Genomic DNA, 12,732 nt, shown 5'->3' with positions numbered 1-12,732 from the left:
GGCAGCCATGGTGTCAAGCCGTCTCATGGAGGGCCTTCCTCTTTTTCGCTGCCCCTCTACCAAACATGATGTCCTTCTTCAGGGACTGGTCTCCCCTGATAGCACGGCCTGCATGCGTGGACAAGTCTCTCCATCTCTGCTTCTTAGGACATCCTGGTCTCATTTCTCCTGGCAGTCCATCATGTATTTCATAGTTTCTGCACCACAGCGTAATTCAACGGCGTCATCAGTTCTTCCCCGATCTCCCTTAGGCGTTGTCAAGATTTCTCAGGCACTAAAAATACCATGGCTCAGGGTCAGGCCCACCTTAGTCTTCAAGGGGACATCTTGGCTTCTTTTTCTTTAGCGGCAGATTTGCCTAAAGCAGTGGCTCTCAACCTTCCTCAAGCCGAGACCCTTTAATACAGTTCCTCATGTGGTGGTGACTGCCTCCCCACCCCCCCCCGCAACTATAACATGATTTTCGCTGCTACTTCATCACTGTCATTTTGCTACTAGTATGAATTTGGGTGACCCCTGTGAAAGGGTCATTTGACCCACAAAGGGGTCGAGACCCACAGGTTGAGAACCACTGGCCTAAAGCAGTATGTTGTTTGGTTCCCTGACGGCTGCTTCCTTGAGCGTGGATTGTGGATCCAAGAACAGTGAGATCCTTGACAACTTCATTCTCACCATGAAGTTGCACATTGGTTCCGTTGGGAATTTTTAAATTTTAATAGTTTTATTGACAGGTAATGCACACACCATCCAGTTCCATGGTTTAAATGAAGTTGCTGTTGTTGTTTTTATGTTGAGGTATAATTCATATTTATTGTTCTTCATCAGTAAGTGTTCCAAGTCCTCTCTGCTTTCAGTAAGCAAGGTTGTTTACCTATATATCACAGGTTATTAATGAGGGTTCTTCAGATTCTTATCATCCAGGTTCTCAGATTAATTACTCAGCAGATTATTCATATGAATGGGGAAAGGATACGACTCTGACATAACACCGTAATTTTAGAACCTGCCATCTCCCCTCGTTCAGGGCAAACTACCACCTCGTGGCCTCTACACAGGTTCTGAGTGAGCAGGTGTTCTGGAATCTCCATTCCTTACAACGTTCTCCATAATGTGTTGTGATCCACAGAACTGGATAATTTTGCACAGTCAGCGACACACAGATAAACACCTTTCTGGCCTTCTCTGCTTCCAGCCGAGATCCATCTGACACGGGCAGTGGAATCCCTCCTCCCAAGCCCTTTTCTGAATCCGACAGCTCCCTGTCCGTGTGCTCCTCCTACTCTTGGTGACCGTCTCCACCCAAATCCCACTCAGGTGTGATAGTGATGATACCGTTCACGAACGTCCACGTTCTGCCGGGTCACCCAGGAGAAAGATGAGACAGACGTTCAGCACTCATAGGGGAGGATCCTGGTCCCGCAGCAGTTAAATGCCTGACTGCTCATTGGAAAGTTGGTGGTTCAACCCCAGCCTCCCCTCCCCCCCCCCCAGTGGCACCCATGGGCAAAGATCTGGTGGCTTGCACCAGTCAAAGATGAAGGGCAAAACTAAACAGCCCGGTTGATTACAACTTGTAGCAACCGGATCGCTTCTTCAACTGACTGGCATGGAGTGGATTTTGACTCAGTGACTCCGTCGATCAGGAGAGAACTGCCCTGATGGGTTTCTGAGGCTGAAATCTTTATGGGAGTAGAAAGCCTCGTCTTGCTCCCACAGAGCCGCTGGTGGTTTCAAACTGCTAACTTAGGGTTAGCAGCCCAACTCTTAACCCCTGATACCACCAGAGCTCCTTATTAACAGTCCAGTAAGACAGAGCAGAACGGCCCCGTGGAGTTTCCAAGGCTGTAATCTTTTTTGGGGGAAGTGGAGGAGGGGCCTGGCTGCCCCATCTTTCGCTCACAGAGCCCCTGGGTTGGTTAAACCATCCACCTCAACAGCCAACCACTTAACCAAAGCTCCACCAGTGGTCCTTCCATGAAGACCACAGGCTAAGGACACTTTAGGAAGGCAGTCCCCACGCCGTCACGCGAGGTCACTCGGAGTGACAACCTGAGTCCACAGTCCCCGACAGCACCAACAGAGAGATGATGTTATAAATTAGCTGCCATCATGGGCACCCATGCTGCCACGGACTCACCCAGCGGTGGCCACATTCTGACAGGAGATGGGAACACTGAGGCCGAAGTCCTGACGCTGCCCAAACGGGCCCCTCACCTGCTCCACGTAGGCCAGCCACCCGGCCTCGGTCCCCTCTGGTTCTCTTCTTCCTCTCACCTCCCCATGTGGCCACAAATCAGGAGATAGGGGATCCGCCGGGGACAGCCACAGGCCCACGTGGGGCGGAATTAGGATTGGAATGCAAGTCTCCCGGCTTCTGGTCTGGAGTTGGAAAAGCTGGATGCTCCCCTGATTTCCCCTCTCCTCTGTCTTCTATTGAGAAAGAAAAAGAAAGAGAAGAGGTTAAATGTGTGCCTAGGGTGGTGATCTTGGCTGCCAGGTTGGCCACCCGGGTCTCCGTCCCAGAAGCTGGGCCTTGGAGGCCAGAAGAAACCCAGGGAAGGCACACAGCTTGCCCGGAGGCCTCCTTGCCACACGGGACACACAAGGAGAGGCTGACCAAAGCTCTTGAGAGGTTCCTGGTTCACGCCGGAGTTCCAGTGGAAAAGCCCGCTGGAGGCAGCGCCGGAGAAGACAGTGTTGCCTTTGTCCATCACTGCCTGAAGCTCACAAGGCATCGCCTTGCCCTCCTGGATGCTGGGTGGTGTCCAGTAGATTCTGACTGGCAGCAGCCCCATGAGATAATGGAAATGCCCCCAGCGGTGTCGTAAGCTGTCCCTCTGAGGGTGACCAGTTCCCCAGGGCTTTCTCCGACAGAATGGCCGGGTGGGTGCAAACTGCCAACTTTGATCATCAGCCGAGCACCTACTGTGGAGCGAACCCTAGTAGCGCAGTGGGTTACACTCTGGGCTGCTCCCCACAAGGTGAGCGGTTTGAAACCACCAACCCTTTCCCGGAGAGAGCTCCCTCACCTACTCACTGCCTTGCAGTCCATGCCGACCCTCTAGGGCAGGGTAGAATTGGCCCTGTGGGCTTCCCAAACGGTGCCTCTGCGTGGGAGTAGAAAGCCCTGTGTGTCTCCCACGGAGCAGGTGGTGGAGCTGCTAACCAGAAGGTGAGCAGTTAGAAACCAGTAGCCGCTTAAGAAAGAGGCTTTCTACTCCGTGGGTGAAAAGTTACCATCTTTGAAACACACACCCCCACCCCCCCCACCCCCCCACCCACCCCCACCCCCCGTGACAATTCTGCCCTGCCCTATGGGGTCCCTGTCACTCCGCAGCTACTTGATGGCAATGAGAAGGGTGGGGGGAAGAAAATTATATGCCTGCATTTGGTTCATGATGCATGTTGAAAAAAAGGACCCTGGTGTCACACACAGTTAAGCACCTGACTGCAACTGGAAGACTGGGGTTCGGATCCACTCAGTCTGTGGGAGGGGGTGGGGGGGAAAGGGGGTCTTCCTGGCTAGCCCGGTGAAGATGGCAGCCTAGGTAACCCTGTGGGTCAGGTCTGCTCTGTCACGTGGGGGTGGTATGAGCCTGAACTGGCAGGTCGGCCCCCAACAAGCAATCGCAGTGTCCCGACCAGGTGACTATCCGGCTGGCAGGATTCGGGGCTCCGAGTTAGCGTGTTCATTTAAAAGTGTCTTGTCGGTTTCTGCCCAGACCACAGGAACACATGCAAGAGACAAGGTGCCGCGAGTGGAGAGGTTCGCAGGCGATTTTCTTACACAGCCCCTGTTGTGTTTGGGAATAAATAAACGCACCACCATCCGACTGACGGCGCAGTAGGGGCGCTAAACCGAAAGCTTGGTAGTTCGAGCCCACCAGCCACCCGAGGGAGACGGATGGGCGTCTGCTTCCATAAAGACCAGCAGCCTGGGCAGGCCTACGCTGTCCTATAGGGTCGCAGGGGGTTAGAAAGGAACCGCTGCTAATGGGTAAAGGGTTATGTTCGCGGACAAAAATGGCTGCAGTTTGAAGCTAGAAATTTTATTTTTTTTTAAAAAGCTCGGGGTGGGAGGGTGGGGGCGGGGTGCTCAGCAGCTTCGCATCTCCGGCCTGCGTAGGCCGTTAAAATAGCAAGAACAACTCCAAATGTGGCGCTCTGGTGGTTCCCTAAATCCTGGGATCGAGGAGTCATTGTAAACATTTGTCTTAAAAAAATAAATTAATAAGTTTCATCTGTACGGCAGCCCTGAAGATCGCCTCCATTTTTTTAACGGAGGCGCTCCCCTGGCTCGCCGTGATCCCGCGCGTCAGGATGCCACCTCGTCCGAATGGAAGCCCACTCGCGGTGACCGCGCGCTGGCCCTAGGGTGGACAAGTTGTGCCCGGGCCCCGTGCAAACAACCCCCAGGACGCCACGTGCAAGCAGTCCAGGTTGGATCCTCACGCTGTCCTTTGAAACGCGCCGTGTACATTTTGTAAAACAGGGCATGCAGATGCAGAAGACAAAGCCGGCCCGAAGTATACACCCCATAAAAGCGCACGCTTTGGCGGAGGAATCAAGCAAAAAAGAGCAGGATCTCTCTACACAGGGGTGACATCTTTTATACGGACGGCTAGCGTTATTTACATTTTAAACCATGTTCAGGGTGCCCTTTCAAGCCTCTTTCCGAGGTAAGTCTTTTTTCACGAGCCTGCGCGGTCGTTGTGAGTCAGAATGAGCTCGAAGGCAGTGAGTTCTTGGCAGTCTGCGGGGTGGGTACTCTCCACCCAGAAGATGATGGGGAGATGCGGTATGTTAAATGCAGTTGACCACGGAGTGTACAGTCTTAATACAGTTGAGCAAATATAGCAGGTTATCCAAGCTTCAAGGCGGTATAAAAAGTCAAGTTCACTCTCACACACTTTTGGAAGTGTGGTGGGTGGATTTAGAAAGAAATGAACATACCATTAAAGAGTGAAAAATAAATGGGGGAAGTGTGTCATAACCGAAGAGGGGCAGGGTGAGAGACAAAATAAGACCATCAGCTCTGGAAAGGTCGGATCCATCTTTCTGATGGGGCGATACCCCATCCTTCCTCTGCAGCCTGAAGAGGCCAGCCTGGGTCTGTGGTTTGGGGCATTTGCACTGCCTCGGTGGAATTCCGGGGTAACCATATACCAGCACCTCCTGTAACCGTAGAGCACTTACATGGATGCACTAAGTGGTGTGATGGAGGGGAAGATAGGCTGACAAGGATTCGTTTGATCATACCAGTAACCCACACCACGTCCAATAAAATCGCCAAACAGTGTGGTGAGGGAGTCTTTTTATTTCCCCCCTTTTAATAAAGAAATGCGGTCTCGAGCGAGTTTGTTCACTCCAGCAGGCCCTCACGGACGTCCCCTCCTCCAGTGTCCCCATCCAAACTGCTTGAATGACACGGAATCCCGGTTTGATCCCAGGAAGGCCAGACGGGGCTTTGTCTTTAAATGCCAAGTCCCAGACACGCCATGAAACTCGATCAAACGCAGAAAAAGGCTGAAACCCAACGCTGACTGGGTGACCCCGGACCTCAGGGGCTCAGCCAGCCGACGTTGGGGCCCCCGGATCCCCCGAAGGGCCGTCTGAACCCGGGTTCGTCGGATCCCATGATTTTGTGGTCCAAGAAGCGGGGCCTTTATGGGGATCTCCAGGGCAGCCCAACGCTCTCCCGTGGAGGGGGTCCCACGCTTGGCTGCCTTCGCCCCTCTGCACTCGCGGAGACCCCACTTCCCGGGGGACAGGGCCTCACCCCGTCGCCCCACCTTTGGAAGGTCCATTAAAAGTCTGGGCCCTCTCAGCGGCCCGTTTTGGGGGTCGGCGCGGGGCAGGAAGGGGGGGGCAGGTCTGCGGGTGTCTCTGTTGCTCGGGGAGTTGGATACCCCGGCGGGGAAGCCAGGCCTTTCCCGCTCGGGCGGCCGCTCGGGCGTGGGGCTGGCTGGGTTTCGACCATGCACACAGCCACCATAGAGCTCTGCTTTCGCGTAGCAGCTGCTGCCTATGCCTCTGCCTCTCCCGCCTCAGCCTCTTTGCCCGGCATCCACACACATTCAGATTTGCGCGCTGTTTCAATCCTCGGTGACGTGTCCCCGGAGACGGCCAATAGCAGACGGGCTCTGGTCAGGACAATGGGAGGGATCGGACCAATGAGCGAGCCCGGTGAGTTGGCGGTAGCCAATAGGAGCGGCGCTGGCTGGAGAGTAATGTTACAGAGCGGAGAGAGTGAGGAGGCTGCGTCTGGCTCCCGCTCTCACAGCCATTGCAGTACATTGAGCTCCATAGAGACAGCGCCGGGCCAGGCTGAGCCGGACGGCACTGGGCGACTCTGTGCCTCGCGGACGGTGAGTGGGGGGCCGCGCGGCGCCGGGCGAGGCGCCTCGGGCCGCTGCAGGCCCGGGCGGAGCGGGCTCGGCGCGGCCGGGCGCCGGCGGGCCGGGATCCACACAAAGGCGGATGAGGGGGGACGCGGGGGGACCTGCGTGCGGACCGAGCCCGTCCTCGGGCGCCGGGAGCCCGCGCCGCGCGGGGAGCTGAGGCCGGGGCCGCCCGCCGCGCGGGGGAGCGCGGACCACGAGTTTCCCCCGCCGCCGGCCGCGCTGACTGAGGCAAAAAATTTTTTTTTATTTTTTAATAAAAATGTTTCCCCCCCTCGAGTGTGCTTTCCGCGGGGGGCGAGCGCTCGGCGGCGTGGCGCGCGCGGCGGGCCGGGCGGGAGCGGGCGCGCGGCTGCGGAGCCATCGCGCCGCCGAGCGAGCGCCGCAGAGCCGGGCGGGCGGGCGGGCAGGCGGGCGGGGGCCGCTCGCTCGCCCGCTCGCCCGCTCGCGGGAACATGGCTGACGGCGCTGGCGCTGCCGGCTGGCGAGCAAACAAGGCGGCGGGCCCGCGGGGGGAGCGGGCGGCAGTTCCGAGGCAACTTTTTTTTTCGCGTCGCCGCCGCGCCGCGTTTTCCGCGGGGGCGGGCGGGCGGGCGGGCGGGCGGCGGCAGCAGGCGCCCCGCCCCCGCCGCACACTCGCGCTCGCACACACACAAAGGGAAGGAGCCATGTTCTCGCTCGCTCGCGCTCGCGGCGGCGGCGGCGGCGCAGGCGGGGAAGACGCGGCGGCCATTCCGCGCTCCGCGCCGCCCCCATTTCGCGCCGGGCCCGCGCCGCCCCCCTCCCCCGGCGCCGCGCCCTCCGGGGCCCACAAAATGGGGGCGGGCGCACGTGGCGGGGGCCCCCGGGGCCTGGCGTTCGGCGGGCGCCCCGAGTCGCCGGGGTGGGAGGGGGCGGGGGGCGGGCAAAGTGGCGGGAAGGCGCGGCGCTTCCACGCCGGGGCCCGCCTCGCACTTCACCCCAACTTTTCCAGAGTCGGGAAGCAGGCGCCCCGGGGGCCCTTCGCGGGGGGAGGGGCGGGGGCGCGATTTTAAAAAAACACAATTTTTTTTTAACCGGGGGGAAGCCCGAGCCGCGCGCGGGAGTGGCTTTTGTCCCCCGTCCTTGCCGACTCGGGAAACTTCCGAGCGGACGTGCAGGCCGAGCCCCAGCCGCCGCCGCGCCCGCCCGCGGCCTGGCCCGGGACTCGCGCAAAACTTTTCCGGCCGGGCAGCCGGCGCCTCGCGATCTGCGCCCCCGATTCCCCAGCTGGGGTGTGCTGGCCGTCGCTTTCGGGGCTTAAAATGGTTGTTTTTTAAAAATAAAAATACACATTTTTTGCAGCCTCAGTGAGCTGAGGGTTGGGAACGACCCGGGCGGCTCCGTAAAGCACTCGGAACCAGTGTCTCCACTTTGGAAGTGGCGCTGACTAAAAGGACTTTGGGGCGGGCGGCGGGGGTGGCTTTTCTGGTTTGGGCTTTTTTTTTTTTTTTTAAGCCTTGGCATTGCCTCCTTTCGGGAATCGGCCATCCCAGCCCCGTTTTTTCTTGTCTGGTCTTGCAGGAGGTGAATGTCACCCGCCAGCCGTGTTGCGTACCCAGGACTTGGTCTGTCCCGTGCCGCTACCCGGTCACTGCCGAACCTAACAGATCTGGCTGTTTTTGACTTGCAGAAATAAAAAGATAACAACATGGGCAAAGGCGATCCTAAGAAGCCGAGAGGCAAAATGTCATCCTATGCATTTTTTGTGCAAACTTGCCGGGAGGAGCACAAGAAGAAGCATCCGGATGCCTCTGTCAACTTCTCAGAGTTTTCTAAGAAGTGCTCAGAGAGGTGGAAGGTAAGGGGTCTTAAAGGACACCCAGACCAAAGCAGAACGGCTCTTGGGGCTCCTGAAAAGGTGGAATTGCCCATTGCTCTAGTAGGGTGGGGGGGGCGATGTTGGAATTCCCTCCCTCATTCCCTTCCAGTGGATTCTGCCTCTTGGTACTTGGTATGAATCATTTCCATACTTCAGGATAATGTACTGGGACTTCAATAATCTCTCTGATGTGCTCCTGATCTTTTTGTAGACCATGTCTGCTAAAGAGAAGGGGAAATTTGAAGACATGGCTAAGGCGGACAAGGCCCGTTATGAGAGAGAAATGAAAACTTATATCCCTCCTAAAGGGGAGACAAAAAAGAAGTTCAAGGATCCCAATGCACCCAAGAGGCCTCCGTAAGTAGCTTGCCTGCCCGATTGGTCTGTTTTGGTCTTAATAGGAAGAGATTTTAGGCAGTTGGGAGTTTGCCATCAAAATGGCTTATGGGGGCATCTCTTAAGGATTGTCCATGAAATGCCCGTCGGGCACTAGGGTATTTGGATTACATCGAGACTTGCCTACTGCCACCAGTCTTTCTGACTTGTGTGTTCCCACCCTGCTTGGGGCATTTTGTGAAGTGCAAGATGTCTCCTTTTTTCCATCTTCAAAGTTAATCATCCTCAGTTTTGTAGACTAGAGTGGCCTCGTTGAACTCTATGCATACACAGCTTTCTGGCATGTCCAGAACATGGGAGAGATCAGGTGTGGGCTGTGGGTGGATGTGTATTATGTATCAAATACCTATGGTCTGGGGAACTCACAAATCTCAATTTCAAATCTCCGTTTCCTCTCTAGTTCGGCCTTTTTCTTGTTTTGCTCTGAGTATCGCCCCAAAATCAAAGGTGAGCACCCTGGCCTGTCCATCGGGGACGTTGCGAAGAAGTTGGGAGAGATGTGGAACAACACTGCGGCCGATGACAAGCAGCCTTATGAGAAGAAGGCCGCCAAGCTGAAGGAGAAATATGAAAAGGTGAGACGCATCGCGCGCACAGGTTTGGCTTGGTAGGGTGATGGGGAGAGGCACAGTAACTAGTTGGCCTTGCCACCTCCTTAAAATTCCCCGGTTTATGTGCTTGAAGGGTCTGAGATGGGGATAGTCTAACCTTAGCGAGCACAGTTAAATGTCCGTTGTACGTAATTTTTACTGTGGTCCTTAATCACCTCCTTACGGAGGCTGCAGACCCAGTGAATTGTTAATGCTTTCAGTTCACTGTACTCCAGGCTCTGTAAAAGATGGAATTTTGAGAGTTGCTTTGACTCAAAGGTACAGGTTTTCCGGTATCTTGAGCTAGACGACATTAGCGGCTGGGGCTAGAGCCTGTCCTTGGGCTTGGCTGTGAAAATGTAGCTTTTTTGTTTCAAGCCATGAATTTCTTTTCGGGGTGTTTTTTAATGTCATGGTGCCTGGCAGATACTTTTTTTTTTTTTTAATTTTCCCGAAGATGCTCTTATCTCCGAGAGATTGCAGGCTGGCACTGCAAACCTGTAGATTACTTTTTTGCGTTCAGAAGGTGGCAGTGTCGTCTACCCTTTCATCAAAGGCCCTGCGTCTGGTTGTAATAGACCGGAGTAGGGCTGTCGTGGGCAATTGCACATCAGCGAGGCAGAACCTGGCAAATACTCGACCTTGCCGTTACACGAGGGGGGGTTGCTAATTAATTTACCTTTGTGGTGTTTTTGTGTGTACCTTGAAAGTCCTGGTTTTTGGGGTCTACAGCATGGGGGGTGGGCTTTGGGGACTAAGTGGGCTCTTGCGTTGCGCCCTTTATGTTTAAGATAAAGTTTTCTGTTTCCCCCGTCTCCCGTCGTAAAGGATATCGCCGCGTACCGGGCTAAAGGGAAGCCTGATGCTGCCAAAAAGGGAGTCGTCAAGGCCGAGAAAAGCAAGAAAAAGAAGGAGGAGGAGGAGGACGAAGATGAGGAGGAAGATGAAGAGGAGGAGGAGGACGAGGAAGATGAGGATGAAGAAGATGATGATGATGATGAATAAGTTGGTTCTGGCGCAGTTTTTTTTTCTTGTCTATAAAGCATTTAACCCCCCTGTACACAACTCACTCCTTTTAAAGAAAAAAAATTGAAATGTAAGGCTGTGTAAGATTTGTTTTTAAACTGTACAGTGTCTTTTTTTTGTATAGTTAACACACTACCGAATGTGTCTCTAGATAGCCCTGTCCTGGTGGTCTTTTCAATAGCCACTAACCTTGCCTGGTACAGTATGGGGGTTGTAAATTGGCATGGAAATTTAAAGCAGGTTCTTGTTGGTGCACAGCACAAATTAGTTATATATGGGGATGGTAGTTCTTTTTTGTTTCATTTTTTTTCCTCTTCAGTTGTCTATGATGCAGCTTATACGAAATAATTGTTGTTCTGTTAACTGAATACCACTCTGTAATTGCAAAAACAAAAAAAGTTGCAACTGTTTTGTTGACATTCTGAATGCTTCTAAGTAAATACCATTTTTTTTATTAGTATTGTGGTCCTTTCCTAGGCCTGCCCTCCGTTCTCCTGCGTGGGAGAAGCTAGACTTTTTGCTTTTGTCCATTTTGAGGTTCTGTGAATTACTTTACACTGTCCATCCTTAAACACAATGCAGCCCGCTGGATTTTTGTTTTTAAAAGGCTTCCTCTATATCCCCCGTCTACTCTCACAGTTGGGTCCTAACCAGGGGAGTTAAGACCGCCTTATCTTCTCCCCTCACAAACTCCACGCCTTGAGTCCTCTACATTCACATTGTCCCAGTGAAGAATGGCCAGTGTCTAGTCCAGAGGAGGGGACGAAGCACACCCAACATTCTGAAAGTTGCGACTTGGGGGTGGGGGGTGCTCCACATTCTTGCGTTGAAGTTTCAAGAGAATAGAGGTATCTCACCTTGAGCATAAACTTAAAACAAGGCTGCGGGCTTCAAGTCGTTAGACCCTATAGAGACTCAAAGCCTTTAAGCGTGGCTGTCTGAGCTGGCACTGTGCTGTTAAGATCCATTATTAATCCAACTGAAAGTTCTGCCACCTTGCAGAAGGCGGCCTACACAGTCACCCCTCTACGTCAAGGCGGGTAAAGAAATGGGAACTTGAATTCAGGCTGGCGATTTCCTGACCAAACTAACTCATCTGAGGCACTTTTTGGTTTTCTTCCAATTGCCAGTAATTTTCCAAATAACTTTCTTGTCAATTTCATGGGCTTTTGTGATCAAGTGCTGGCTTCATTCCCTAAGTCTGACTTGGGATTCCTTCGACATGCAGTTGCGGGATGTTTAATTTCAGGAAGGAGTACTGACCTCTGAGTCCTGGATGGTAAAGGAATCGTGGATATTTTCAGTATCTGGGAGATGCGGTGTTCAGTGTTTGTGGTCTGGTGTATTTTTCAAAGCTTTTAGTAGAAGGCCTTGCTAACAGGTTAATAGGCTGATGGACATAACATGAAATACCCCAGCTACTACTAGGGGGTGCTGTGTGTATATGTACACGTGCGAAGAGAGTTGATCTCTTCAGAATGTAGTGTTGAGTGATTTTTTTTCTGAAGCGACTCAACTGCCATGGAGTTGATTTCAACTCACAGCAGCCCTGTGGGTCTCTGAGACAAAATCTGTACGAGTGGATGTTTCCTCCTCTTTGCACCTTTGTCAAGCGAGGCAGCAGGGAGAAAAACGTGTCTGCAAAGGGAGATTTTTAACAGGCCCACAAGGACACGCTAGAAATTACTGAGATTACATTTTAAAGTTCTAATCTTGGGGCCCTGGAGAACGCATGACTCCTTCAGATATGCTGGGACCATTCAAGCTTAGCTGCAGCTCAGGCACTCACATCTGTTGCTAATAAGTTGGATCCGTTTACAAGTGGGTTCTGCCTTAGGAAACTAGCCTGGTTAGTGGGTGTGGGGTGGCTAGTTGTCTTGTTTTTTAAGATGATGTTGAGAATGGGGATAGTGGTGGGGTTTTTTTTCTTTCCCTTTTAAACGTGATTAGTTCAGATGCTGACAGCCAAACATTGATTAAAAACCCTCTAAGATGAAAACGGCCTGCTGCTGCCTGTTGGTGCAGCATAACTGCAGCAAATGGAGGTGGGACGCAACTGAAATCCCGTTAAGTCAGTGTTAAAAATAGAGATGACACGATGGAGTAGAATTTCTCATGACATCCCTGAAGATAGAAAAACAAAAGTTGATTCCGACTCATAGTGGCCTTGTAGGGCATGGAACTGCCCCCTGTGGGTTTCCGTGACTTTGCAGCTGCCGACAAGAATTGGATAGTGTAATTTTCACATTATATATATCTTGTGTGTTAAACCATGGTATGGTGTACTGATTCACACTTTAAAATAGGAATTCAGTGCCCTAACCTGAGATGAAGCTCACTGCTCCCACAAAGATCTGCAGTCTTGGAAACCCTATCCAGGGCGTCTGAGAAGAATTTGATGGCAGTAGGTTGGCTATAATTGCTATTTATTACTAGCTAATTGCTGTCATTCAGGTCTTCTATTAAGCCTTTGAAGATT

The 12,732-nt window shown here is 53.1% G+C and overlaps 1 protein-coding gene across 1 annotated transcript; it reads left to right on the top strand.

Annotated features, from left to right (window-relative positions):
- The first annotated feature begins 6,221 nt into the window (after positions 1–6,221).
- Positions 6,222–10,707, top strand: HMGB1 (high mobility group box 1). Its single transcript, XM_075562813.1, has 5 exons — positions 6,222–6,368; positions 8,053–8,220; positions 8,453–8,598; positions 9,038–9,212; positions 10,056–10,707. The coding sequence occupies exons 2-5, from the start codon at positions 8,071–8,073 to the stop codon at positions 10,230–10,232; spliced, it is 648 nt and encodes a 215-aa protein (XP_075418928.1). The 5' UTR covers positions 6,222–6,368; positions 8,053–8,070; the 3' UTR covers positions 10,233–10,707.
- Positions 10,708–12,732: the final 2,025 nt, after the last annotated feature.

The sequence above is a fragment of the Tenrec ecaudatus genome, chromosome 11 (assembly GCF_050624435.1).
Source record: "Tenrec ecaudatus isolate mTenEca1 chromosome 11, mTenEca1.hap1, whole genome shotgun sequence".
Classification (NCBI taxonomy): Eukaryota; Metazoa; Chordata; class Mammalia; order Afrosoricida; family Tenrecidae; genus Tenrec; species Tenrec ecaudatus.
This window is presented reverse-complemented; position numbering and strand designations above follow the sequence as displayed.